Here is a 24,576-nt window from a genome sequence, read left to right as displayed (position 1 = left end):
ATCATGTGTTTTCAAGAAGATAAATTGTGACAATTTTAGAAAATTTGGTCCAACCCTGCCCCCACCCCCCCCCCCACCCCCTTCCCACAGGGTCCCTAGGGGAGCACCCTGGATCCACCCTGAACAAACTTACGGTACTGCAGATACCAATGCACTTTAGTGACAACATTAAGTTAGCTCTCTCACTTCTGGTTCTAGAAAAGGTTATTTTCAAAGATTCCCTTACATCAGGACTAGGCGCATTATGCCCATTTGATTAAAATACAAACAAACAAACTAAATAGACTCTATCATCACAGAGATACTACCTGCCTAGTTCGGAGAAAATCTATCATGGGGTTTTCAAGAAGAAGCTGAAAGTGAAAAGTTTATGCGTGACACACAGTGGACAAGTGATGACGGCTGATGAATAATCGCAACAGCTCACATGAACTTTTACCAAAGGGGGATGAAAACCACTTGGGCAAGGACTCAGATATGTCTCCGACTAATAATGTGATATCACAGAAGATGAATGCAAAAGATTTATAGATGTTTTATGAGCTCTACTCTCTGTGATTTTCTCAATCAAACCTGCGACTAAACATGCCTCCCAGTACCAGTATACAGAGTGTCACTTTGATCATTATTATGTAAGATAACAATATTTTCACAAGTCATCTCAAGTAACTTCTTTTTACCTCCAAGTCATGTTGATTGCAGTCTTTGATATCAGAGTGATATAGAGTGTTAGGCGAATTCTCTTGGCAGTTACGACACATATAAAGTGCTCTATGTACTTTGGTAGTGATACCGCTCATCACACAAAGGGCTGATAGGTAATTTGCTACACATTTGATGCCAAGGTCCAGGGGGGTGTTTCATCAATTTAGTCAGCGCTGACAAGTTGTCAGTCTCCGACAATCACCATAGTAACAGTCAGTGACCCGAGCTTCTTAGCCAATCAAAACCAAGGATTTTACTGAAATTATTAGTGACAGACAACTTGTCAGCGCTGACTAAATTGATGAAAGACCCCCTTGGATCACAATGAAATACTTCCTTGCAGAGGTTCTCCCCTCCATGTGAACAAGCCTCAAATGTGTAGAGGGGTGGGTGTCTATGAGAAGGACACCAAAGGGTCCCCATGTCTCTCTATCTCCCTGGAGGACTGACAGGGGCTACTGGTGGGGCCTTCCCGGGTGCTTTGCGGCCTTACTGCTGCTGGTCATGGCAGGACGAAAGGCAGACATATCCAGCATCGGCCAGGCTCTCAGCAATACAGACCTGCCTCGGGGTTGTGGTGTCATACAGCTCGACATAGAGGGCGTCTTCGTTGCTTTGGTTTGTATCGAAAGGAAACACATTTCAAGATATTTTTCCATTCATCTGTGCTAGAGAGGGAGCGAGAAATAGTCATACACTTTGTACCAATCATTTTTACAGTTTGAAGTGTACTTACATTGTATATCAACCAGATTTGCAAATATGACTCAGGTCTTGTCATAAATAACACAGTAAGCTTATTCCCCAAAATGAAAATACCTCACAGAGTTAATGGAAATGATGTCTCTGGTCCCTGGATAACCCATAATCTTTACATCACAAATATCATAGATACTATATTTTAACCCGTTGAGGACAGGCTGATTTTGCTACAACATGCATTTCCCATAGACATTTGCCCGAGTATACTCGGGACTCGGCCTCAACGGTTTAAAGGCAAAGTAAGGCAAAAGAGCTCAAAACTAATCTTCCACCATTTGGAGTATGCTTGTAATAATCATAGTGAAAGGGTCTATCAAGAAACTCGCCTGGATGATGCAACTTGCCAGAATAATGAGTTGTTTTACAGTATTTTGAGATCAAAAGAGCAAAATAATTGTCATCATACACTATGTGCATGACTTTAACGCCTGTTCAGCAGTGGTTAGGTGGAATGTTAGGTCATGATTGATTGACCCCTAGCAGTAGTACTTCCTAACAAGCTGCATGTGATTACTCTCTCATTGAAGATCGATAGATACTGCTAAAGCCTGATTTGTGATCGATAATTGAAAATTATGCAACAACCATGATTGGGTGTATTTTGAGATTGCAATACTGTCAGTGTACTTTCTTGGCTAACATTTCCCATTTTCATAGTCACCCAACTGAAACCGAGTTATAACAGCATTATTACACTATTTCTTAGGCAAACGAGTCCATTTGAGATAAAAAACTGACAGTTTCTGCAGGCATTAGAAAGCTATGTTTTACCTTTAACTCTTGTATCAAAAGACTAGAAGAGAAATTGAACCTACCTGCTCACAATGTAAGCAACCAGTGGCTTGTCAGTGGTCAGCTCTTCAAACAATTTTCTGTAAGACAAAGATAAGAGGAAGCATGCAAACTGATACGCATGACATGCAGCTCGGGCCCTACACAGCACCATAACAGATCTATTACTATCATCACAACCTGATTACACAGAATACCTGTTTGCATGTCACTCACTATGACTACAAGCAAGGATGCCAACCTTGTAAACAGCATTCCAGTATTCTGAGGGCTGAAAAGGCATATTTTTGGTAGAAAACAGTACTTTTACCTTTCAGACAATAGAAATGTGTAATAACACAGTTTGAGGAAAAGCAGAACTTTCCATGCAACCTGCAGTACAGATAAAAGAATATTTCAAAATACTGCAAAAAAAGTATTACACATATAGGCATTAGACATCTCTGTGCAAGTGACACATTTTACAAGCTTCTTTGCCATTACATATTCTCAGCATGAAAGGCCTCATGCAAAGGGTCAAAAACATTGTACCCAGCTGATGGAGCCTTTCAAAACTTAACAAGATCACCTGGCCTCACTGCCTTCTCTCTGCTGGTCGTCCGGGGCAACAAGCTCCACCCCTGCCAGGAAGCACTCCACCGCCTGAAATGGTAGGTGTAGGAACTGGGGCATGGCAGGACGCACGCGGGACCGACTCAACCACTCACTGTTCCCATAGTCCACAAAGAACACCTGAAGGCATACAGACAGTTTGATATCGGCCATTTAACATTCCTTGTTGATCATAATTGAATGATTGCTTAAGATGAAATGAAGCTTATGAAATAAAAGGGAATCTTATTATGCCTGTGACCACTAAAATTTCATAGTTTTACCATACATATCATTATATCAGGATAAACCAAAAGACAATATTGCAAAGGAATGGGACCTGCAAAATTACCTCGTCTTATATCTCAGGTATCTTGATATATCGGACCACATTATAGCAAGGTTTCACTATATCTTTTGATATGAGGAAGAAATTTGAATCTAAAGAAGCAGCAAGTGCATTCTCTCTTCTTAAGATTCTGTGTGTCATGTGATACGGATGTTAATATCTAGAGCACAGGAACAGGTAATATGACAGCATAAGATCAATGTATTTGTGAAAAGAACAGAGTAGCAGTCATAGATAAAACAATGAGTACTGTCAATGCCTCATCATATACAAAATGAAGCAAATGGCCATTTGTATACCACCTCCCACCAATACCCCCTCCCCCCCCCCAAAAAAAAAGACAATGAAGAAGATTGGTAAAATCTTGACAAGAGGGGGAGCTACCTTGACTTTGTTGTTCTCTGCATCGACATCAGTGACTCTTGCCCTATACCAAAGAGAATCCTTGGTGAACTGGGCACAAACGGTCTCTCCGAGGGCCAGCAGACTCAGGTCCTCCGTGCGACGGTAGGGTTTGCTGTATATCTCACTGTGATAGAAGTCAAGTAGTAAGCATCTAGTCCTCTAAACACCTTCAATAATTGCTTTAAAAGCAAAGATCTTTTACTGTACCTTGTGGAGACAAAGTAATCTGAAATGTTTTGTAGCATCTTGTCAAAGACAAAAGAGGGCCTATCAAATCTTCAATTGTTTTACAGTCAATTTTGGAAAATGAGCACATCTCTACTTTAAAGGTGTAAGGAATAAATGACTAAACCCGTTGAGGACGGTTTAATTTTTCTACAACATGCATTTCCCACAGACCCCAGCCAAAGTATACTTGGGACTTGTCCTCAATGGGTTAATCTATTCCTGGCTTGGTTCCAGACCACTTTTTCATACAAATATGCAGGTAATAGGGTACACCATCCACATAGCTCTAAATGTCTTTAATAACAGCTGTAACAGAACAGTGGCAGTGCCTTCAGTGGTCAAGGCTAGTATATGGCACAGAACTTTAGTAAATATTTACTTAATCTGCATTACAGTAAATGCCAACTTTACTATGAGACTATTCCCTCCCCTTTACTATCAAGGAAAAGAAAGAGAAAGAGCACACAAATTTGTATGTGACTTTACCAATTTAAAATAAAAAAGGTAAAATATAACAATGTACTATCAATATGAAAAAGCAATGTTATCCACAGCTATCATTATACATGCAGAATATCCGATACAAATAAAAAATGAGTTTAAACTCATGACAGAATTACACTGCACTTTCTCCTGTTGACCACAAAAGTACTTTATGGCAGCTCAAAGGAAGAAAAGCATATATGCAGCAGGCTCACTTGATAGAATCCAGCAGTGCAGTCAGTGTCTCTCCGTCCTCTTTTCTCTCATCCGAGGACTGGTCCATGGATGACCACTCCCTCTGGACCAGGTATAGGGGATTGGAGCCAAAGGGGAGCTGGACCCAAAAGTGGACCGGGCTCTGGATGGCGGTCACCTCTACGGCCACCCAGCTCTTTGGCTCGGGCAGCACGACAGTCTCATTGCACCAAAATGCATGGGTGTAATCCACATATCGCTGACCTATGGGATGAAAGAGGACAAACAGCTGGTTAACACATTCTCAGATTATAAAGATACCTTGGGTTTCTCACTTCCAACAAGTTATAACCTCTTGCTCCACACTCCCAATGACACTGAAAAAGCAAAACATGGGATATTTTAGGAAATTTTAGTTATTTGCCTTAAAAGGATGGACTAGAAAAATCTACTGTCAGGCAATGTAAATTTATCCCCTTGACAGCCCCTTGGCCAATATGAAATCTCTTTAATAGTGCATTATGTTTTATGAAGGGGATGAAAGATCAAGAGCATTTATTTGTCATAGGTTCAGAAGACAAAACACTGAATGTACTGTCACCTAAAATGGCGAGACCAGTCAATACAAACTGGCAGAACTCAAAGAAATGGTGGAGAAATTTGGCAAAGATTGATGGGTGAAATGGTACACAGAAGGATTAGCAAATGAGGGAAGTGTAGTATTTGTAAAGATGGATGTAATATTAAAGAGCTAACTGTCACAAAATGAACATGGCAATATACTCTAGTGAATACCTCAAGCTACAAACAAACAGCAACATAGCATTCAAATAGTCAGAATAATACAAACAAAGTGAATCAACAAATTGGAGAGAAATACTGGGCATAGCTCACCATAAGATTTAATAAATCATTACAAAACATACATTATGTAGCCAATACAACTTGGAGCAATGGCTGTGGACAAGTCAAAGGAAACATCCTAGAACAATGCCAAAAAAATCTTGCTAAATTGACAGCACAATAATATCTACTCTTAGCTGTCGAGTCTCATGTCAATGGAACATTGAATAGATAGATGTATCAAAACTTAATATTTGGTGTCGGCTACAGATCCTACGGTCAACTTGATACAGAGTCTGAACAAAAGCTGCAAGAAAAGAAAACTGGCTCGGTTCACTGGTCATTCAAAACCCAGCTTGTTTCCAGAGTGGTATCTGAACCAGATTCTTTAAAATTAAGGTAAAAGGTTACAGTTTACACTGAGCTGGTGGACTGTGAAAAATTTCAGCAAATGGTAGCTTTACCTCCTCTTAGCAACATGTGAAGTAAAAATGCATTTTAAATTACACTCAAGAGTGGTGAACAGAAGACCACATACGTTGTATGACATAGAAGAGGAATCAATGGTTCCATGACATTTGCTCCTGCGACAATTTCTCCGATGAAATATCTGCATACTATTAAAGCCAAACATAAATTCTACTAACCCACAAACATACCCTAACTCTAATCCTCACATAAAACCTAAAACCACATCCCAACCCTAACCCTAACCCGACTAAAGTTCTTGGGAGAAAATAACACTGGAACAATAGTCGCAGGAGCAAATGCCATGTCAGCGGTATCAGTATCAACATCTTACCTGGTCTTGGATGTTCGAAAGGACAACTCTGGCCTTTGTAGCAGAATTTACCCACTGCAGCATATTTGCACACTCTTTCACTGTAGTTCGATTCTGGGCACACACAAAAGAGTGAAAAGTGAAAATCGACAACAATGAATCATCCTTCACCATTAACACTGTTACACTGAATGAAAAAAATAAACAAAAATTATCTCCACCTCTGAAGCATGCCAACAGTATCTTTGAGCACTTCTCACTTGTAAATCATGAAATAGTTTTGAATGAATGGAATGCGCCTTGGTTCAACCAATAAGTTCCACAGCATTTTACAAAAAGAAAGGACAGGAAAATTAATTGAATAAATAAGTCTTCCAGTATTTCTTGCACTAGAGGTGTAGTATGGATGTTTGATGGGAGCTGATTCCAAAGCAAGGCCTCCGAGATTTGGAGGCATAGTCACCTGTTACCATGAAGTTCAAGACTTTCACCATACATTATCCTGTACTATGATTGGGTAAAATATTATATGACTTGGGTAAGTTTCATTCTCATGTTTTAAGTTCATCACAATGAAGTAAAAAAAACAGACTGGTGCAGTGTACATGTAGAACAATGGCACGGCACGAATCAGAGGAAATATGTGTTCACTCACTGACGCCAGTTGTAGCAACACCGAGATCATCCATATCTACCCCATAGCTGTTGACCTCTGACCTGAAGTGTTGCATCATGGGATTCCACTCATCAAGAATCTCCTCCTTAGCAGCCAGGGGTGGCTTGCCATCCACTGAACCTCCCTTGTGCCCACTGTGTGAAGACCCTTCATCTACCTCAAGCCCAGCCTGCTGATGTAGGGGCTTTCCAGAATTCTCCTCTGCTGAGACCAATAGAGAATTGTTCCACATTAGGAGACAAAGACACAATGGGCACGAGAACGTGTAAAATGTGTTGCACGAAATAAAAGTCATACCGCTAACAGTCTACTCTTTGTGCAGGGAAAACTGCTTGCGTCGTGTAGTGACAAGACAATTTTAATCATTTTTCTCCCTTGATTTATCAATTTTTCATTTGTATATATCTGCATAATCAAAATCTAGCTAAACATCATTCACGAGTCAATAGCTATCAAAGGATTTGTAGTGAAGGAGAAAACAATAGAATTGTGAAAATACAAAAATCAGCCACAGAATAAAACATGGTCAGATGCAATGCAAATCATTTTATGTGAAAAAGACAACTTTAGTACACAAAAAACAAAAAAAAAACAAAAAAATGAGTGGTTTATCTCGACTCTTCTTTTAACAATCTTCATTCTCCAAAGACTTTGTCCCACCATCCTCCCCCTAGAAATGACTTATCAGTTTCTTACAAAGCTACATACCATGATCTTCAACGACTGTCTTGTGGTAAAATGATGATGTTGCCAATCCCAAGTCTACCATCTTCTGGTTGATGCATACATCCATTCCATCACTGCCGTCTGTTACAACCAACTCAGTCACACCACTGGTAAAGAAAACAAGGCAGACTTTATTAACGCACATCATAGGGATCATTTCACCTGAAGCCAACAAGTATGATTTCCATGGAAGGGATCCCCTGAAATATTAAAACATTACTGCAATTCTGATGATAGTTGAATTTCACCTCTGCCAAGTTGCAGTGCTCAAAAGTGACTTAAACATTAATTCTCTGATGAAATAACAGTGTCAAAAAAAAAACAAAAAAACAAAAAAACCCAAAAAATCATTCTAGTCAGGATGCCACTTTATAGTGCACATATGTTGAATACAACTACGTTACTGTAAAAGTGGATACTTTCGTGCGATTAACTTGGCCGGGTAAGAAGAGTTTCACATGTTTTTAATTCCGCGGAATCAAGACATCAACTACTGTAACATATGGCAAGCAAAAAGATTCATGTGCTTTTATTTTCGCGCTAGTTTCTGGTTGCACGAAATGCGCAAAAATTTCAACAATGCGAAATTATGCCAACTTTTACAGCAATGTTCAGCTTCATAATCATACCAGGTACCCATTCATACACATGGGTAGACATGAGCACTGTAGATAAATTGTCCCATTTCGGGACTTACAAGTTATGGCAGGGCTTGAACCTTCAACATTCTTTTTGAAAGCACAAACCACTACACCATAACCCCTCCCCTCCACCTCCACTGTAATCACACCACTGTTGCTCACTGTTTTTTTAGTGGGTACTCAATGCCCACATGCAAAAAAGAAGACGGCAGCTTTCACCCTACAATTGTATCTTCATTTCAACAGAGAGAATAGACAAAGCAGTGATAATTGGCACTTCCTGCATCACTGACGGATTTAATGAATTATGCAGAATGATTGAAACTGATAATGATACACAATGTACATTACTACTGAAGTGACATTTCTCTCTTGGTATTCAAGATCATCTTAAACCACACATGATCCATGGTTAGCATTTCCTTGTTTCAACATTCACTAAAATGCACTCAACAAGTAACTTCAACAAAGAATACAAATAAAAAATACACATTTAAGCTAAGAAAAAATATGTTTCAATACCAACGAGATAAAACAAATAAAACAGTACAACCTTAGTCACTCAGGACTAAAGCATGGAATCTCTAGGCTCTTGAAAGTTGGGGCAACATGAAACTCTGATAATAGAGACCCTAGATGCGTGTAGACTCTGTACTAACAAGTTCTACATCATTTTACAGCTTAGAGCTTACTGTTTTAAATATGTAGAAAAGTAAAAATTCATTTTAGTCTACTTTTTACAGGTTTCGAGCCAGCCGGTCACTAATCATAAGATACCTATCTGCGATCAGTGGTAGACAAAGTGTACATGACAGGGTTGGGGTCATTAAAGAGTATTGATAACATTGCAATATTATGCACTACATTGTATTTATAAAATGGGTTCAAGAATGTTGCCAATTGGAAGCTCTGAAATGAGTCACGTGTGCGCTCATGATTTTCTTACTAACATGCACGGCCGTGCAAAAAGTATGCAACGAAAAGTCATAACAGCACGGCGTGTTATCCTATGGGACATTGCAGAGAAAGCGTAACTGCTCAGTCACTGACGTCACAATGTTTACACTAGCAGTGCACACTCAATCAGTTGTTACAAGTGCGTCGCGGGTATTTACAATGTATGGCAACATGCACTCGGCTTCGCCTCGTGCATGTTTCACAATTGTAAATACCTTCGAGTGCGCTGCATCTCCACTAACGCACTCTCACCTGTGTATTATTTGTATAATAATATCTGGTACTCTAACTCACTCTGATGTTGGACTTTCTACCACCTGCCCTGTTAGTAGCTTCTGGAAACCACACATCTCAACCAGACCCTTCGTTGATTCCAAGGACCAACCAGGGCTGTCTCCACCTTGAAATGATAAGGATAGATACGAGTGTGAATAACTATTTTAAAGTTTGCAGGGCGGGAAGAAGGCAATGTAGGTATTGTCCATGCAGGTTCAAGCAACAACAATTAGAATATTCAAATAAACAAATTCTGTGTTGACTTGTTTTCTTTGCTATTGACTCACAAACTGCCCTACAATGAGGTAAATAAGCATAGATTATTTAGTGTTTTTAACACAACACTGAATAATTGATGCCTATTTATGTTGATGTAGAGCAGTCAGTCCGCAGCACCCGATAATTCGCTCATATTTATTCAACTCGTATGGAAGCCGCTCAAGGCTTGCATACGTAATGAGCTGCGGAAGGGGATTTTGTCCTTGGGCTTTCAGCAACAAAAATACACCTTATATTCACAAATTTGGTATCAAATTCAAGGAAAATATGTAAGCTATCGTCACATGTTACTCAAATTATTGTAAATGTAAAATATCATAGCGTAATTTGAGCTTGAAAAATGATGAAAAAAAGTAATTCGTGTAGTACACATTCAAGACGTCAAAAGAATACCAAATTCACCTTGCGTCTCAATGAAAATGCATTATTTGGTAGTCCATCTTTTAATCTTTGTATCTATGTAAATATCTTGACAATTTGTTGCTTAATCCGATCAGGAACCAGTAAAATATACATTGATGACAGTGCTGGTCAGCTTGAAACCGTGCAATCTCAAGAGTAAGCTCTCTCATTGGACAGCGCTTGCATTCAGCGCTTGCATTACGTCATTATGCTGCTACGGTTTCATGCCACGTGCATGCATCGAGCATGCCTGCATACAGGCACGCGTGTAGTTCAAGCCAAGTTCAAGCGTTGAATGCAAGCACTGTCCAATGAGAGAGCTCTTTTGCGCCACTGTACACTTTGTGTGGTGCATACTTCCGGCTTAAGAGTGAATTTTGCAGACATTTCAAAACGGAAAAACTAGTATAAATCATGCTCGCGTCTCCTTGACTCAAATATATGATGAGCATCTAAGTTTCCTCTCTACGAAAAAGCCAAAATCAGAAACAACAGTTTCTTAATCCGGTCAGGAACCAAAAACGAACTTTAGACGACAAAATCTTCTGTGAAAAGCAGTTAAAATTCACACAAATTCAACTGATTATATCATCATGATAAGAACCGATATTATATGCAAATTTGGTATCAAAATAAAGATCAAAGTCTGGAGAACAATTTACTGTGACTTGCAGCTATGATGAATGTATGTACAAGTCGCTACACTGTGAAAACCATAGCCCTGTCAAACTCTCGCAAAATCTTGCACGTACGAGACACCTTTCGAACGCAAAGATCGTCAACAAGAGTGCTGAATAAATCTTGCCGGATCAGCTCATTAGCGTACATGCTGCGGACTGACTGAGAGCAATTCTGTCAATCAGTTGCAATGATGAAAATATTCCATAAGCAGTAAGAACCATCTATGACTATTATCTTACCAGCATGTGTTTTACCTGCTTTGTCATCATCGCCTTGCTCCTTGGTGGGCTGAATTCTTGCCATCCTGCAGGTGAAAACCAGTGGGGGAAGAGTGGTAAAGCTTTTGTCCAGTGGGAGGACCAACTCCTCTGAGAGCCATTCCTCCTCTCCAAAGTCCACATACCACACACGAATTCCCTTCTTGTCCTGAATGTCAGTGATAGTCCCACGGTACCAACAGTTATCCACAGAAAATTTGGCACAGCAGATGTCACCAACTACAGGCCATCTGAGTGGACGCTCTTGCCGACCATTGCTCTTGATGCCACTGTAGAAGTTGTTGAGGTCTTCTGTCAAAGTGTCCATGAGTTTCAGCTCGCTGCCAATTGCATGGATGTAGAATTTTCCTGGTGAAATCACATGTGACATGGCAAACTGAATTTGATCTCCAGCACAGAGGGATCTCTGCTCCTGGTATTTCTTCCCAATTTCTCGAATGACGGGTGTCTTTTGCACGGGACAAGGGGGGCTTGGTTGCGATGGTTTGGGAGAATGGGGTTTGGTGATGACAGGACCAACACTCTCTGCTTCACTTCCATCCTCTGCACAGGTGAAGAACTGCTCTGTAGGGTCAGCTGAGCAGCTGTCCTCTGTAGTTAGTTTGCAGCTCTCTCTGGCGGGATGTTTCCTCTGTTCAAACTTCCTCCTAGCATCACCCGGAGAAAACTCGCCCTGATGTGCACTCCTACCTGAGCTAATGGCATGTTTGGCATCCAACGGCTGCTTTTGAGGAAAATATGTAGAGCTCATGGCTGAAGAGACACCACTGGTTGAGGTTGGACTGCAGCTCCTAGGGCTCTCTGAGCCACAGCTTGCCTGGTGGTTCCCACCAGTAGGGGCAGCATCATCTTTCCCGGGCATCTGCTTACTGTCAGCTGCAACCTGCGTCACAGTTTCTTTGGAAAGTGCTGGCAAGTTCAGCTTCTTATTCTTCACACCTGCTTCGGAGCAGCTGGTCTCTGTTGTCCTTGGGTGTGGCTCACACTCCTGTCCTGATGGTTCACTCTCGTAGATCTGGTTGGCGAGTGTTCCTGGTGATGTGCTCGGGGGAACATCAGTACCTTCGGACGAAGCTTCCAGCTCTTGGCTTCTCCTGGACTTCTTGGTCTTCTTCTTCTTCTTTTTCTTTTTCCCTGAAGAGGAAGACACTCCTGACTTGTCGACCTTGTCATTAGGGTCCTTCCCCTCTGTCTCAGTGGCATTTTGTGGCTCTGAGGTCGCTGGAACAGGTGTCGAAGTCTCGGACTCTGCTAAAAGATTGAAACCAGAAAATTCAATTTCCTGCACTGCAGCTTGAGTAAGAAGTAAAATGGATATATCTCATTTGCCTGCAAAGGAAACTAGCTAAGTCTCGCATTTCTCTTTAAGCTCTTTTCATTATATGCAACCAAATGAAAAGAGAAGCCGTGAAAATATTTTATGGTCAACACAACACTTTTGTGCCAGAAATCACAAAGAATAGCTTTCTCAAGTTTTCTACGAACCTTACATCAATATGCCTGCTGCTGGGAATGCTGCAGCGGTGATGATTACATCTTGCACATGTGACATGAATGTATCTATCAAGAGATCCCTAAGCATTATACTGTTGAATACTGCTGTAACCTTGCCATCCAGTAAATTGGGTTTAAACATGCTAGCACAATGCAGGGACGTCTGCGCTTGGTGTGCACTAAAGCTCTTTCCACTCTACTCAGAAGGATGCAAGTTGGCAGTAATATTGTAAATTTGCAAAAACCTGCAGTGACCTGCAAAACTTTGAAATCAAATCCTTGCAAACAAAATAAATAGATTATTGAAAAAAAAAATGATGCAGTATCTTCCAGATTCAGCAGGCATAAGATAATAGTCAACCCACTGTAGACCTTCAGTATATCGCAGGATCAGCATAAATCACTGTGTGACTGCAAACGGACAGACCCATTGCTCTGGGCTTTGGGTTTCCATTCTGCTAACTTGTGAACAAAGCAAGCCATGCTACTCATCACTTGGCAAAAAAAAAAAAAAAAAATAGAACGTTCATGAATGGATTATCAATGCAAATCTGAAGTGATTATACACGATTTATAGTTTTGAGTTGGTAAGGACTTCATTCACTCATGAATGTTCTTTAGACCATGTAAAAACAACAAAAGGGGGAATGTGGCATGAACCTGGAGGTGCAGTTTGAGGAGCATTTTGTGATTGGCAAGCTTCCTTCTCGATGGCTTCAGGTTTCTGGGCGTGGTCTGTGACAGGTGTGGCATGGGTGTGGTCGATAGGTTGACTTTCAGAGATAGCTTGGTGGTGGGCTATCATAAACTTGGCCAAGTCCACCTTATACAAGGCAAGACAATAACATAGTGCCATACCAATTAGTCATACACACCAACATTTTCGGAGCATGGTAAAGTGTTCGATTACTGTACAACCAGAAATATTCATGACATGAAACTTTCACAAATTGGACCAACAGCCTTAGTTTTTTTTTCAGCAGGAAACCTTCATGATGTGGTGACTGGCATTCAATGCATTGTGTGGACAAAAACTTCCATGTGCATTTTACTTTCGCAAATCTTGGCTCCTTGCAAAATTCGCCAAAGTTTCATGCATGAGAAAATGTCTGGTTTTACAGTGTTGTTCGTTCAAAGAGAGACACTGAATGATGGATTGGAAGATCTTCATTCCTAATGCTACTTGATTGCTTCATAATTTTTACACATCATCAGTAAATCATTTGAAGTAGCAATCACATCTTATATGCAGTGACAAACATGAAATACTGAAATACAATTATTAAGTATCATTTTCCATAATACAGCATCATCAATTTTGATTTCTCTGACATTATGATAGAATTTATGTAAGGTATGTGAAATCAAGGACAGAAAGTCTTTGGAATGAACTGGACTGAAACTAACACTAAGGTTGGGGGAAAAGTACACAAACATCAAAAGCTCTCAACACATTTTTTTTTTTTTTTAAACCTGCAACCCTCCTGATTCAATGACATAATTATGTCAACAGAAAATGCCCTGTAAGAGCAAACATGCTTGAGCACTTACTTTTTCCTGACACAAGGAAGCATGTCTACATATTGAAAATTACTGATGCATAAACTTCACAGTGAACCAATGTTGCATGACTTTCATTCTTCACCCATTTTTGTCCCCCACCCCCCCCCCCCCCCCCCCACCGAAAAAAAAAAAGTTACTGAATGGAACTTCTCACTTCTCTGAATTCACTCTCATTGATTTGCTGGATGTAGGCGAGGTCAATGGATGCTAGACTTTGGCCCCCTTCAGCTGGATGGACCACTGTTGCCATAAGAGGACTGCATCTCTGGACCAGTTGCCTGAAGAACTTGGTCTCCTCTGCCGACCAGTGGGGACCCTTTGTATCTTTAGGCTTTACCTTTACACAAACCATGGAAGGGGTAAAATAAATCAAACCAAAACTGAAAAGGTTATGCTGGATATTAGAATCCATGACATCAATGCTGAATATTGCTGGAGAGGACTTAGGTATACATGAAGGTTTTCAGGGTAACATTTCTGCAGTCATTTTTTTTTTTCACCAGTCAGTCTTAGGGAACATTTTGAGTGAGAGTGAATACTACAAAAGCTATGAGCACATGATGTCAGTGAATTACCTTACTATACATACTGTCCAATGGTCAAATTAGACAATTTAATGCACATAATTTACACTACTCTGAGGGTGGTTTACCCAAATTTTACTACGGTTTACTGTAATACACAGTGTGTAATCGTAAAGGCTGAAAATGCTCTTATATCATTCACAAGAAAAAAAAAAAAGGTCAACAACCTTGCTAAGTCTACAGCAGACAGCCTTAGCTGGGATCTTCATGAAGCGAGGGTGAAGTGGGCGGAGACGCGAATTAGGGATGCGCTCCCGGTTGCCATAGTCCATGTAGATGATATCTACCATGCACGTTTCCTCTGCCTTACCATCTGATGATGGGTGTAAGTGGATGGCTAACCAGGAAATGATAAAACGATCGCATTTATTTTTAATGTACATTTTTGTATCCATGCAAAAACTGGACAATGACTGTACTTTCATCAAGGCAACACTGATTCAAGTTAATGCTGTTAACACTGGATTAAGTCAACTCAGTGAATGTACAAACATTCCAAAAACATACTGAGTTTTGTTTTTATTTCGTATTCGACTATGATGAGGCAAATCACACCATTCTGCCTCTTCATCTTGACGGCATTTGATGATTCCAAAAATAGGTCAATATGACCACTGGGGCATACACATGCAGAGATAAGTGTACACTAAAAACAATCACTAATCCTGGCAATCAAATAAGTGTACATACATATAAAGGTAAATAAATAGATCAATATACAGATAAATAAATAAATAAATATATAATATATTGACGGCATTTGATGATTCCAAAAATAGGTAAATATGACCACTGGGGCATCTATTTATATAATACATATAGATATAGATATAGATATAGATAGATAGATATAGATAGATAAATAGATTGATTAAATAGATAGATAGATAGAGAGAGAGATAGACAGACAGATAGACAGCAAAAGAGATAGAGGAGAGTGAGATTTGTATGATGCCACATACCTATGACGCGAGCTCGATACCAATTGTCATCTTCTGTAAAGCAGGCGCAGCAGTACATGCCTACTTTGGGGATCAGGGCTGGAAGTCTAGAGGCATTGCTGTAGTAATGACTGAAATCAACACAAGAGCATCAAAATTTACTTCTCTTTCTGTAGGGAGTAGAAATATATTATGACATCATTGAAAAAGAAAAGAAGGTCATAATTGTGACTTTACTCCTGCCATCAAAGCACATGAAATAATAGGTGTACCCTGCCAACAATAAAAGGTGCATTTCCTGTTTCCAGTAGGTTTCATATGCAGTTAAAGTGAAAATCCCCTCCACAGTTACATTAACGAAATAAACAGAGTAAATTTTAAGGATCACAACAGTCAATGATTAAAAATCATGTACACGTATGTGTCATAAATATATTTTGTACATGTACATTATTACTATTGAATTTTCAAAGTTCCCCATGCATTATCTGATTAGCAATACTAGTCATCATTACATCAGGGCTCCACACTAACTTTTATTTTTGGTGGCCCAAAGGCAAACATCCGACCTTTTTCGGTGGCCCGATCAGGCCACCAAATTCTTCATTTCTGAAATTTTGGTGGTCCGACGTGCATTTTTGGTGGTCCGACGTGCATTTTTGGTGGCCCTGGGCCACCGTTAGTGTCGAGCCCTGATTACATGCACATACACATATAAGAGACAGATATCATTGCCCCAACAAGTGTTCCCTCGACCCACATATTTGTCTTTCCTTACTTCTTTGATTATCGAATTGAAAGAGAGTAAATAATTTTTTTCACATTTAATTATCGCAGAAGCATACATGTAATAACTATGATATCTGTACGAGCAGAAACCGTAAAACCAGATAATTTTGTGTGCACAAAACTTTTGTGAATTTCATAAGGCACAACTCCCAAAAGTATTAGGCACTTGAAAGTTTTGTATACAGAGTGCATTGAATGCAAGTGCCAATTGGCAAAAGTTTCAAGCATTAAGAGGGGAAAGGTTTGTAGTTGCCAAATAATCAATGAAAACATGATTCAAAATGATTTTAAGGTGCACAAATCAATGGGAGCGTGATGAGTTGACGACATCACCATTCCAGCTAATAGACCGTTTCTGTAATGTATTACAATTCACGGCTGTCTCTTTTCCTACAGCCTGGAAAAGAAGCTTTCATCTGTTCCCTCCCATTAAAGTTCCCTAGGTAGGAATGCACTTAGTTGTTGCTACATACTGTTGTAGGTAGTCAAGCTCCAGCAAGCTTTGTGGTTGTTAGGGCATATCAAGCAATAAATTTTGATATGCTATCGAACCGGTCTACTGGCAGATTTGGTCACCTCTGTAAGTGAAAATGTATGCAACTTAAAATCACTTCACCTTTTTTGATCTATGTCCAATTTTGATGAAACTTCTCCCACTGCTTGTCTGATCTATGCTCTTTACTATTTAAAAAGGTCAGCACAAACACTGTGTAGAATTGCACTGTTACACTATGATGGAAACACATACCCAATCTCCCACATGAGTTTGTCGATGGATGAATGCACACGCTGTATCCAGAAGATGTATGGTGACACCACCTCGCTAACCACAACCTCAAACTTCAAACCTTCCTGGAGGACTAGGGGCAAAATCTCACGAGGTGTCTTGGATAAAGGGGGCTGACCTGCACCCTGTGGTGAAAATGAAGATCACAAAATTTCTTGTTACCTATACATATTTTGTACAAGTATTGTCATACATACGTAAACACAGGTAAAGAAATGCCTCAAACTAAGTCAAGACTCCACGTTCCAAGATGCTTGATTATCAAATTCAACTTTTCATGTGACAATGTGCATAACATTACTAACACTTTACTAGTAAACTTGGTGAGGAATTGGTACTAAGGAAATTGGGGGTACGAGTCAGTGTATGAAGGCAAGTTTGATAAGTGTGAATAAACCCAGTAATGAAAAAAAGGTGTAGAGGTGCATGATATAGATATCCAAAGGTGTTGACGGAATGATCAAATCTGGATGACTTGAAGAAGTGACTGACGCATGCTAGATAAGCAGGTTTACAAATATTGATGATTATGATAGGAAACATACATGAGATCAATTTATCGATTACTCCTCATGTAGGAGATGTAAACAAGAGCACTGTGTATTTAATCTTTGCTCTGCAATGCATACCTTAGAAGGCACGTCCTGCTGTGTAGTCAACTTATTACCAGAGGACGTGGCATTTGCACTTTCAGGGGTTGGCACTGCATGCTGAGAGCCAAGTCCTGGAGCTGGACCCACACTCTCCACACTGCCTTGGGATGAAGATAGAAGTTTGGTGGAACCAGATTGCTTAGGCTGAGGAGGAAATGATGAAGGTGTGGAAGATTCTCTCACCTTGGCAGTGACCTTGACAAAGGTGAGAAGACAGCGAGAAAAATAATGACATTGGACTGAAAGATCCTTCTCAATCTGCCGTTGATCTTGACATGCTGGCATCAAGAATATAATTTCGGGTGAAAACTGTTTCCATGGAAACTTACTATGAAACTGGGGTGATCTGCCACATACTGGTACTCTTAGTCGCACATAACTTCTTTGTGAGGTAATTGATTTTACTGTGTTACAAGATTGTTCAATGTGGGGTGCTACATTCTCTCTGCACGCAAAGCTGAATTTCATTCTACCAACGGTGTACATTGTTTTGAAACACTAAATCAATATACGTGCTATGTCCTGTATTGAAGCACTTAAGTACACATTTTCTTCTGAGAGAAAACACAAATTATGTAAGAGGGCAAAAAGGGACCAAAGCAGAAAAAAAAAGACTAAGAAAGAGGAATAGCAGACAGGCAGAGGCAGCAAAGAAAATCAGATCAGGAAAAGTCAATTTGGATATGTTGGGCATGTGCAAAGAAAAACATGGGGGGGGGGGGGGTATGAGCTCCAATAAGGAGCAAATCAGAATTTCAGTTGAAAAGAATCCAAGATTCTGTCTTTGTTTAGCACCCTAACTATCGGGTTTTACATGGATAAATGCAACTATTGCCTGACCTGAGCAAAAGAAACAAGGGCATTGATGTAAGGCCAAGTAAAAAAAGAAACCAGTTTCTCGTCCTCGCGCGCATCGATTTTGGCCGCCGCATCGATTTTTTTACTATTTACTATTTTCAAAATGGCGCTGAAAATACCAAGAAATTCATAATTCTCGTCCCAGCCCGCTCCCCGCCCGCATCGATTTTCAGTTGCCGCATCGACTTTTTTGATATTTACTATTTTTCGGCCGCCGAAAAGAAAATCGACAATTCACCTACCAATCGTGATGTCTCATTTCTAATTACGCCTTGCGTTCTCTACTTAGCTGTAGTACAGCTGTAGCTAGCTTCTGGGTAAACGCATGCATTTCACACTGCGAGCTCGGCAAGAAGGAATGACCCACAAAGCAGTCGAACTGTAGTTGGATGGGCGCGGGCGCGGGCCTGGGCTTGCTGTGATGTACAGCGCACTCGGTACGTCGTGAACCGGCGACAGCGGCAACATTTTATGCGATCAATCGCTGATGTTCCACGCATATTTCGTATTTTGTATTTTTATTGTCCGTATTTTTCCCCGTTTCTCATATTTCAAACGGATGAATTGTACTGTACAAATGCTTGTGAGGAACATAGCGAGTTTGTATACATTTTCATGTCGTTGTGACTAACCAGCTACAATTGTATGTGCATGTGTGTGCAGTGTCGGAAGGTACGGTGCCGGTGCAGTGGCCGTGCCGCCGCACCGTATTGGCAAAGTATGCGTGTAGCTGTCCAGGGTCGGTCACCGGTACCATCCCCAGGGGGGCATTTCATCAACGAGTTCGTCGGAGTTTTCACCGACAAATTTGCTATCAGCCAATCAGACGCAAGGATTTCATTAGCTTTTAACAGTTGTCAGTGTAAATCCTTGCGTCTGATTGGCTGATAGCAAATTTGTCGGTGAAAACCTCCGACGAACTCGTTGATGAAACGCCCCCCTGGTCTGTCAGCTGTCTGCACGCACGCATGAACACATTCGAATGTGTAGAAGCCCGTACACTCTGCTCTGTAACGTTGCATCGCCGACGGCGATTTATTGTTCTATTTTGAAGAGAAAATGAATGCGCTTTTCCAGCAAATGTAGAATTATCAAATGGGTGTATCTACAAAATAAATAGCTTTTCCACGGATTCTGGTTTGTCTCGTACATTTGTATTTCTGTGGGATTCTTTTCTTTACGATGTAAATTCACGGACACGGCCGTGAGTCGTATCATGTGTAGTGTGGTATACAATCATTCATCATCCAAATGATGAGTGATTTTCAAATGTCTTTTTAGAACATGAAGAAACATCTTTAAATGTTTAATGCTATAATGCCATATCAGTATCATTTTGACTTCCACCTGCAATTGTACAACAGTTTCCAGTTTAATGTGCTACAATTGTACTGTGAAGAAATGGAGATACATACCAGCTGTGTGGACACAAAAAGTCACAAACACCAATGATGAATAAAGCAGTGCTTTGAATATCATGGAATTTATTTCCGTCGTACATTCTTTGTTGAAAGACATGTTTTATACCTGTTTCTAAATAGCACAATACATCAGAATTGCAAGTACACTGGTATCAGATATGCCATTACAACACTAAATACCATTTTTCCTTGACATCTGTAGTGGAAAGAAAAAGCAAATGTATTTCTGCATGCATGAAGTTTCATTTCAAGTATGGTACATAATCTATTTGTTTGAAAATGCACAGAGTGCAGGCAAGACGTACACTTGGGACCTGGGGGGGGGGGGGGGGGGCATTTCATGAAGCATTTTGTCCGACAAGTTGTCGGACAAATTGGGCTCTCAGCCAATCAGATGCAAGGATTTCGATAGCTTGTAACAGTTTGTCAGAAAAATATCTGACCAAAATGCTTCATGAAATGCCCCCAGGTCTCTCATAACACAGCTACCAGAGTGATATTTCATTTCATAAATTGGATATAGAAAATAGTAAAGCCCTCTCTTGTTACCTTTCTCAGAATTACCAGACGAGAAACACATATTACTTTCATTCTGACAATCTTCGAAAAAATAGTAAGATATCAAATAGTAAGGACCTCCCTCATCGCCTTGCTCAAAAAACCCGGACGAGAAACTACTATCTTTTTTTACTTGGCCTAATACTAACCATTGAAGTTTTTGGTTCTGGGCTGGTGCATTGGGTGCCACAAACTGAGCCTGCCACACTTCCAGCGCTGGTCACACTGCCGTCATGGACTGACCATCCACTGTTCTCCGCTGCAGACTCATCCGTCCTGTCTCCAATTGTTGGTGCACCACACGTACGTGATCCAACTGTCTGTCCATCAGTTTCTGTGTCAGACGAGCTCTCCTCTGTGTTTCAAATAAAAGGATTAAAGGACTGCTTGCATTTCAAACTTTGTGTAAATACCATGCATCAACAGAATTTTCGAGGGCAAAATGTGGCACCAAGCTCAAACCCATACTGTACTTACTTTCACTTAGACATAGACACAGACAAATACACACACACACACACACACACACACACAAAACCAAACAACATATGACAGGCAGACGAATACACAGACACTGCTCTGTAGCAAGCAGCCTCCATTTCATTGTCTTGGGAGGAAATCATCTTAAAAAATGTTTGTTTAGTTTGTTTGTTGGTTTGTTTTTCCATGGGAGGGAGAGGTAACATGCAGATACCCTTGGTAATAGCCAGATGATGCAAGATGTGTTTAAAAGTACATTATTTCATGATCTGACAATTAAAGGTTCGAGAGTAAAACTGATAACTGACAGGTATAATGCAACTGTTTTCATTTTCAATTTCGAATGGCCAAGATATAATAGTGATGCTTCTCTAATCTCGAATAATGAAAACATACATCCAAGAAGCTCTGTTGGATGTGTTGCAAAGATCATAAGTTGTTTTATCAGCTTCAACATTTAGCAATTACAGAGAAAATGAATAGAGTGAAAGGATGTGCACAGAGCATCTCAATGAACATGCTGATGGGCCACCGACCTGAATCTAAGCTAGGAAGATTAGCTCTAAGAAGCATGAGTCTGGTGAGGCTCCTGTCAAGCCTGGAACTGACAGCGGGATAGTTCTTCAGGAATTTCTTCTTGTCTGGTTCCTGCAGTAAACTCCTCACATCTACCATGATCTGCGAATTATAAATGTAACTGGCATTAATGTAATGAGCAATGCTGCTGGCAGAAGGACATTTATACACACTTTCTATCATGTTTTCCAGCAATGCCCTTCTACAACTGCGACTGTTTATTTAGGCTATGAAAATTCACAACCTATAATAGGACAACATGAACCGATGTATTGGAACTTTCACTCAACCTTCTCAGATATAATACGAGTCATAAATGTCATCTTGCTCTGATTTTCTATAGGCCTGTATCATCTTTCTCCCATCGAACACTGAACAGTCATTTGAGTGTAAATTTGTTTCATTCATTCTTCCATCCCGGAAGCACTAATAAGAGTTTATCCTTTCTGTTTCACTCTTGTAATTACTGTGCTTATGTGATACTAAAACTAAGAAATCAACTACTATCCTTTGATATGAACAATATTCATTTAGTGTCACTTTAAAAATGAAACTCACTTGCTTTGACTACATAATGTGGATACAGACTACAGAGAAGCCAAAAGAACTTGTAACTGACAGAAATGGATTTCTCAGGTTGCCTTTTAAAACACTTATACGACGTATAATGAAGTTACCACCAATACTAGTAGTCCACTTTCAAAAATTCTAGTCAACATTGAATCAATATTTAAAGTAGATTTTTGCCTCCAATTCTTCAATTCTTCTTTATCTCCTTCATTGATATTGTTTGCTGACTATTGCTATAGTCGCCCGAGGCAAACAACAGTCAGCAAACGGTATCAACCAGGCACAACTTAACAATGATGCTCTCCTTTAAACTCTGTTAGTTCACATTGATGCACTCACCTCCTTGGATATATTCTTGATATGTTGCACAACCTCTGTTTCCCTCGCCTGCAGCTCTGCCACCCTGGTCTCCAGAGTTTTCTGCATTTCTACAATGTGCTTTTTGCGGGATGACATTGTGCCGTCTCTTTCAAGTCTACACGTAGAGCATTGGTTTGTAGATATAGTCACGTCCTCTTCAGAAAGACTAGCATCTTGAAGTGAACAGAGAACAAACAACATAAAATAGATGTAAGGATGACTTTTCTTTGATAAATGTGTTGCCTTTACACACTGCACAAGACGTTGAATTCATATAGGTATTACAAAGACTAAAGATCCTACCACTACCAGAGCTGGCAGCTGCGCTGTAAATTTCACCATCTCATGTACATGTTATCGTATCCTGTCAGATCTACTGTATTAATCGTGTATACACAATGGTCTCCTACCACTACACTAGTACCGGTACTACCGTGGTACTGTAAACGAGAAATGTTCACGTGCATTTTAATTTCGCGAATTTCGCGAGCGCCAAGATTCGCGAAATTAAAATGCAAGTGAAATTTCTTTTCTACACTGTATGCAGTGAACGCAAGAGGCAATTCGCGAAAATTTCTTGCCACGAAAAAGGCCGTCGGCTCCAATTCGCGAAAATTTCGTGCCGCGAATATATCATGTTTTACAGTATTATGGATCTCCAAAATACAATTTCATTGTTACTTTGAATTGGACAATAATCACTTCAACCATTTAAAATCATACCATAAACTTCAAATTGTTTACACATAGAATCTAAGTGCAAAAATCCCTACACAATAAATAACACCCATTCGCAGAGATATCAACTGACACTGTCCGAGCGTCAAGACTGTTAAACCATGGAGCTACTATACGTAGTATCAGTACTACTACTACGCTCCATGGTTTAACCAAGTTTCTAAGCTGGCTGGGGTGGGTTTCTTTTTTTTTTTTTCTCTCTCTCTTTTTTTTTTACATGCCTAACATGGACACAAGTTCTGTCCTGAAGGTACTACTACTCGACACACACACACACACACACACACACACACGTTATCATCAAAAGATTTTATTCTTCAGTCAGTACAGTAGATGCAGTTCAACTTGTCGACCCACTTTATACTTTTTTTTTTTTGTAATTGAACTTGAAATCTATAACGCGCTAGAGTAAGGTTCGACAATTTCTATATTATGGTATGGTTTCCTGGTACCCTGCCCTACATGTTTTCGACGAGGGACGAGTTACAATCAAATAAGAATAGGCCTACTAATATTTACTGTTTATATGAAGTTGCCAATAAATACGTAACTGCTTACATCCCGATCCCTAGCCCGACCAGACGCTGCGCTTCGCTATGACTGGGCTGTGTAGTTACCCGATCCCAGGCCCAGGTACAGGTAGGGCCATAGGGTCGTCTACACACTTTGGGGGTTCGGCACTACTGTGTACTGAGCTGCGTGACACTTGAATAAGATGTGATTTTCAGTATGATTCCGGTCCAGCAAACACTGACAGGTCGAAGAGTCACTTAGTAAAATCATTTATTACCAACTAACGTTAGTTCACTGTGTAAATAGCTGGCAACACATCACCTACATCAAGTTCGAGTTTTCTGCTCGTCGCACAGGGCAACCTTGGATTGCACAATGTATCCAGAATTTTGTCGCATTCTCTTGCATATTGCGATATGACAGCTAACCGCAACGTGTTTTCCCTCGTCGTCTAGTGTACGTGGGTGTACCTCTAAAACTGGGCCGGGCAACCTCAGACGTCTCCGAGCCCGAGCGAGCACCCTCTGTGTTGACAAGTGCGCAGAACCTGTGTAACAGTGCACGTGCTGCAGTGAGCTCGTGTTTACACCAGAGTGCCGAGCACGTTGCATTATTTTGCAATCATCTTCAGCCAAACGCAC

The 24,576-nt window shown here is 40.3% G+C and overlaps 1 protein-coding gene across 1 annotated transcript; it reads right to left on the bottom strand.

The window, feature by feature from the left end:
- Nucleotides 1–1,194: 1,194 nt before the first annotated feature.
- LOC139724042 (uncharacterized) lies at nt 1,195–24,379 on the bottom strand. The gene is made up of 20 exons (XM_071635239.1): nt 24,261–24,379; nt 22,664–22,857; nt 21,715–21,856; nt 20,848–21,053; nt 17,838–18,056; nt 17,170–17,333; nt 15,654–15,763; nt 14,859–15,028; nt 14,262–14,444; nt 13,205–13,367; nt 11,027–12,298; nt 9,429–9,534; nt 7,519–7,643; nt 6,790–7,014; nt 6,156–6,248; nt 4,531–4,774; nt 3,584–3,728; nt 2,828–2,991; nt 2,283–2,339; nt 1,195–1,318 (listed from the first exon to the last, which is right to left on the bottom strand). Exons 2-20 carry the CDS (start codon nt 22,778–22,780, stop codon nt 1,195–1,197), a joined length of 4,029 nt encoding a protein of 1,342 aa, XP_071491340.1. The 5' UTR covers nt 22,781–22,857; nt 24,261–24,379.
- Nucleotides 24,380–24,576: the final 197 nt, after the last annotated feature.

The sequence above is a fragment of the Diadema antillarum genome, unplaced genomic scaffold (genome assembly GCF_040938485.1).
Source record: "Diadema antillarum isolate AM-2024a unplaced genomic scaffold, OU_Dant_1.0 scf00000205, whole genome shotgun sequence".
Classification (NCBI taxonomy): Eukaryota; Metazoa; Echinodermata; class Echinoidea; order Diadematoida; family Diadematidae; genus Diadema; species Diadema antillarum.
Note: the sequence above shows the minus strand (reverse complement) of the source record. Positions and strands in the feature narration are given on the sequence as shown.

What these genes read in the sequence shown, in the direction of transcription:
- LOC139724042 (XM_071635239.1), bottom strand. Translation starts at nt 22,780, where the DNA reads ATGTCATCCCGCAAAAAGCACATTGTAGAAATGCAGAAAACTCTGGAG. An exon ending in GCACTGCTGGATTCTATCAA is followed by an intron (nt 3,729 to 4,530) that starts GTGAGCCTGCTG and finishes CTTCTATCACAG; the next exon opens with TGAGATATACAGCAAACCCT. An exon ending in CAGAGAACAACAAAGTCAAG is followed by an intron (nt 2,992 to 3,583) that starts GTAGCTCCCCCT and finishes GTATGCCTTCAG; the next exon opens with GTGTTCTTTGTGGACTATGG.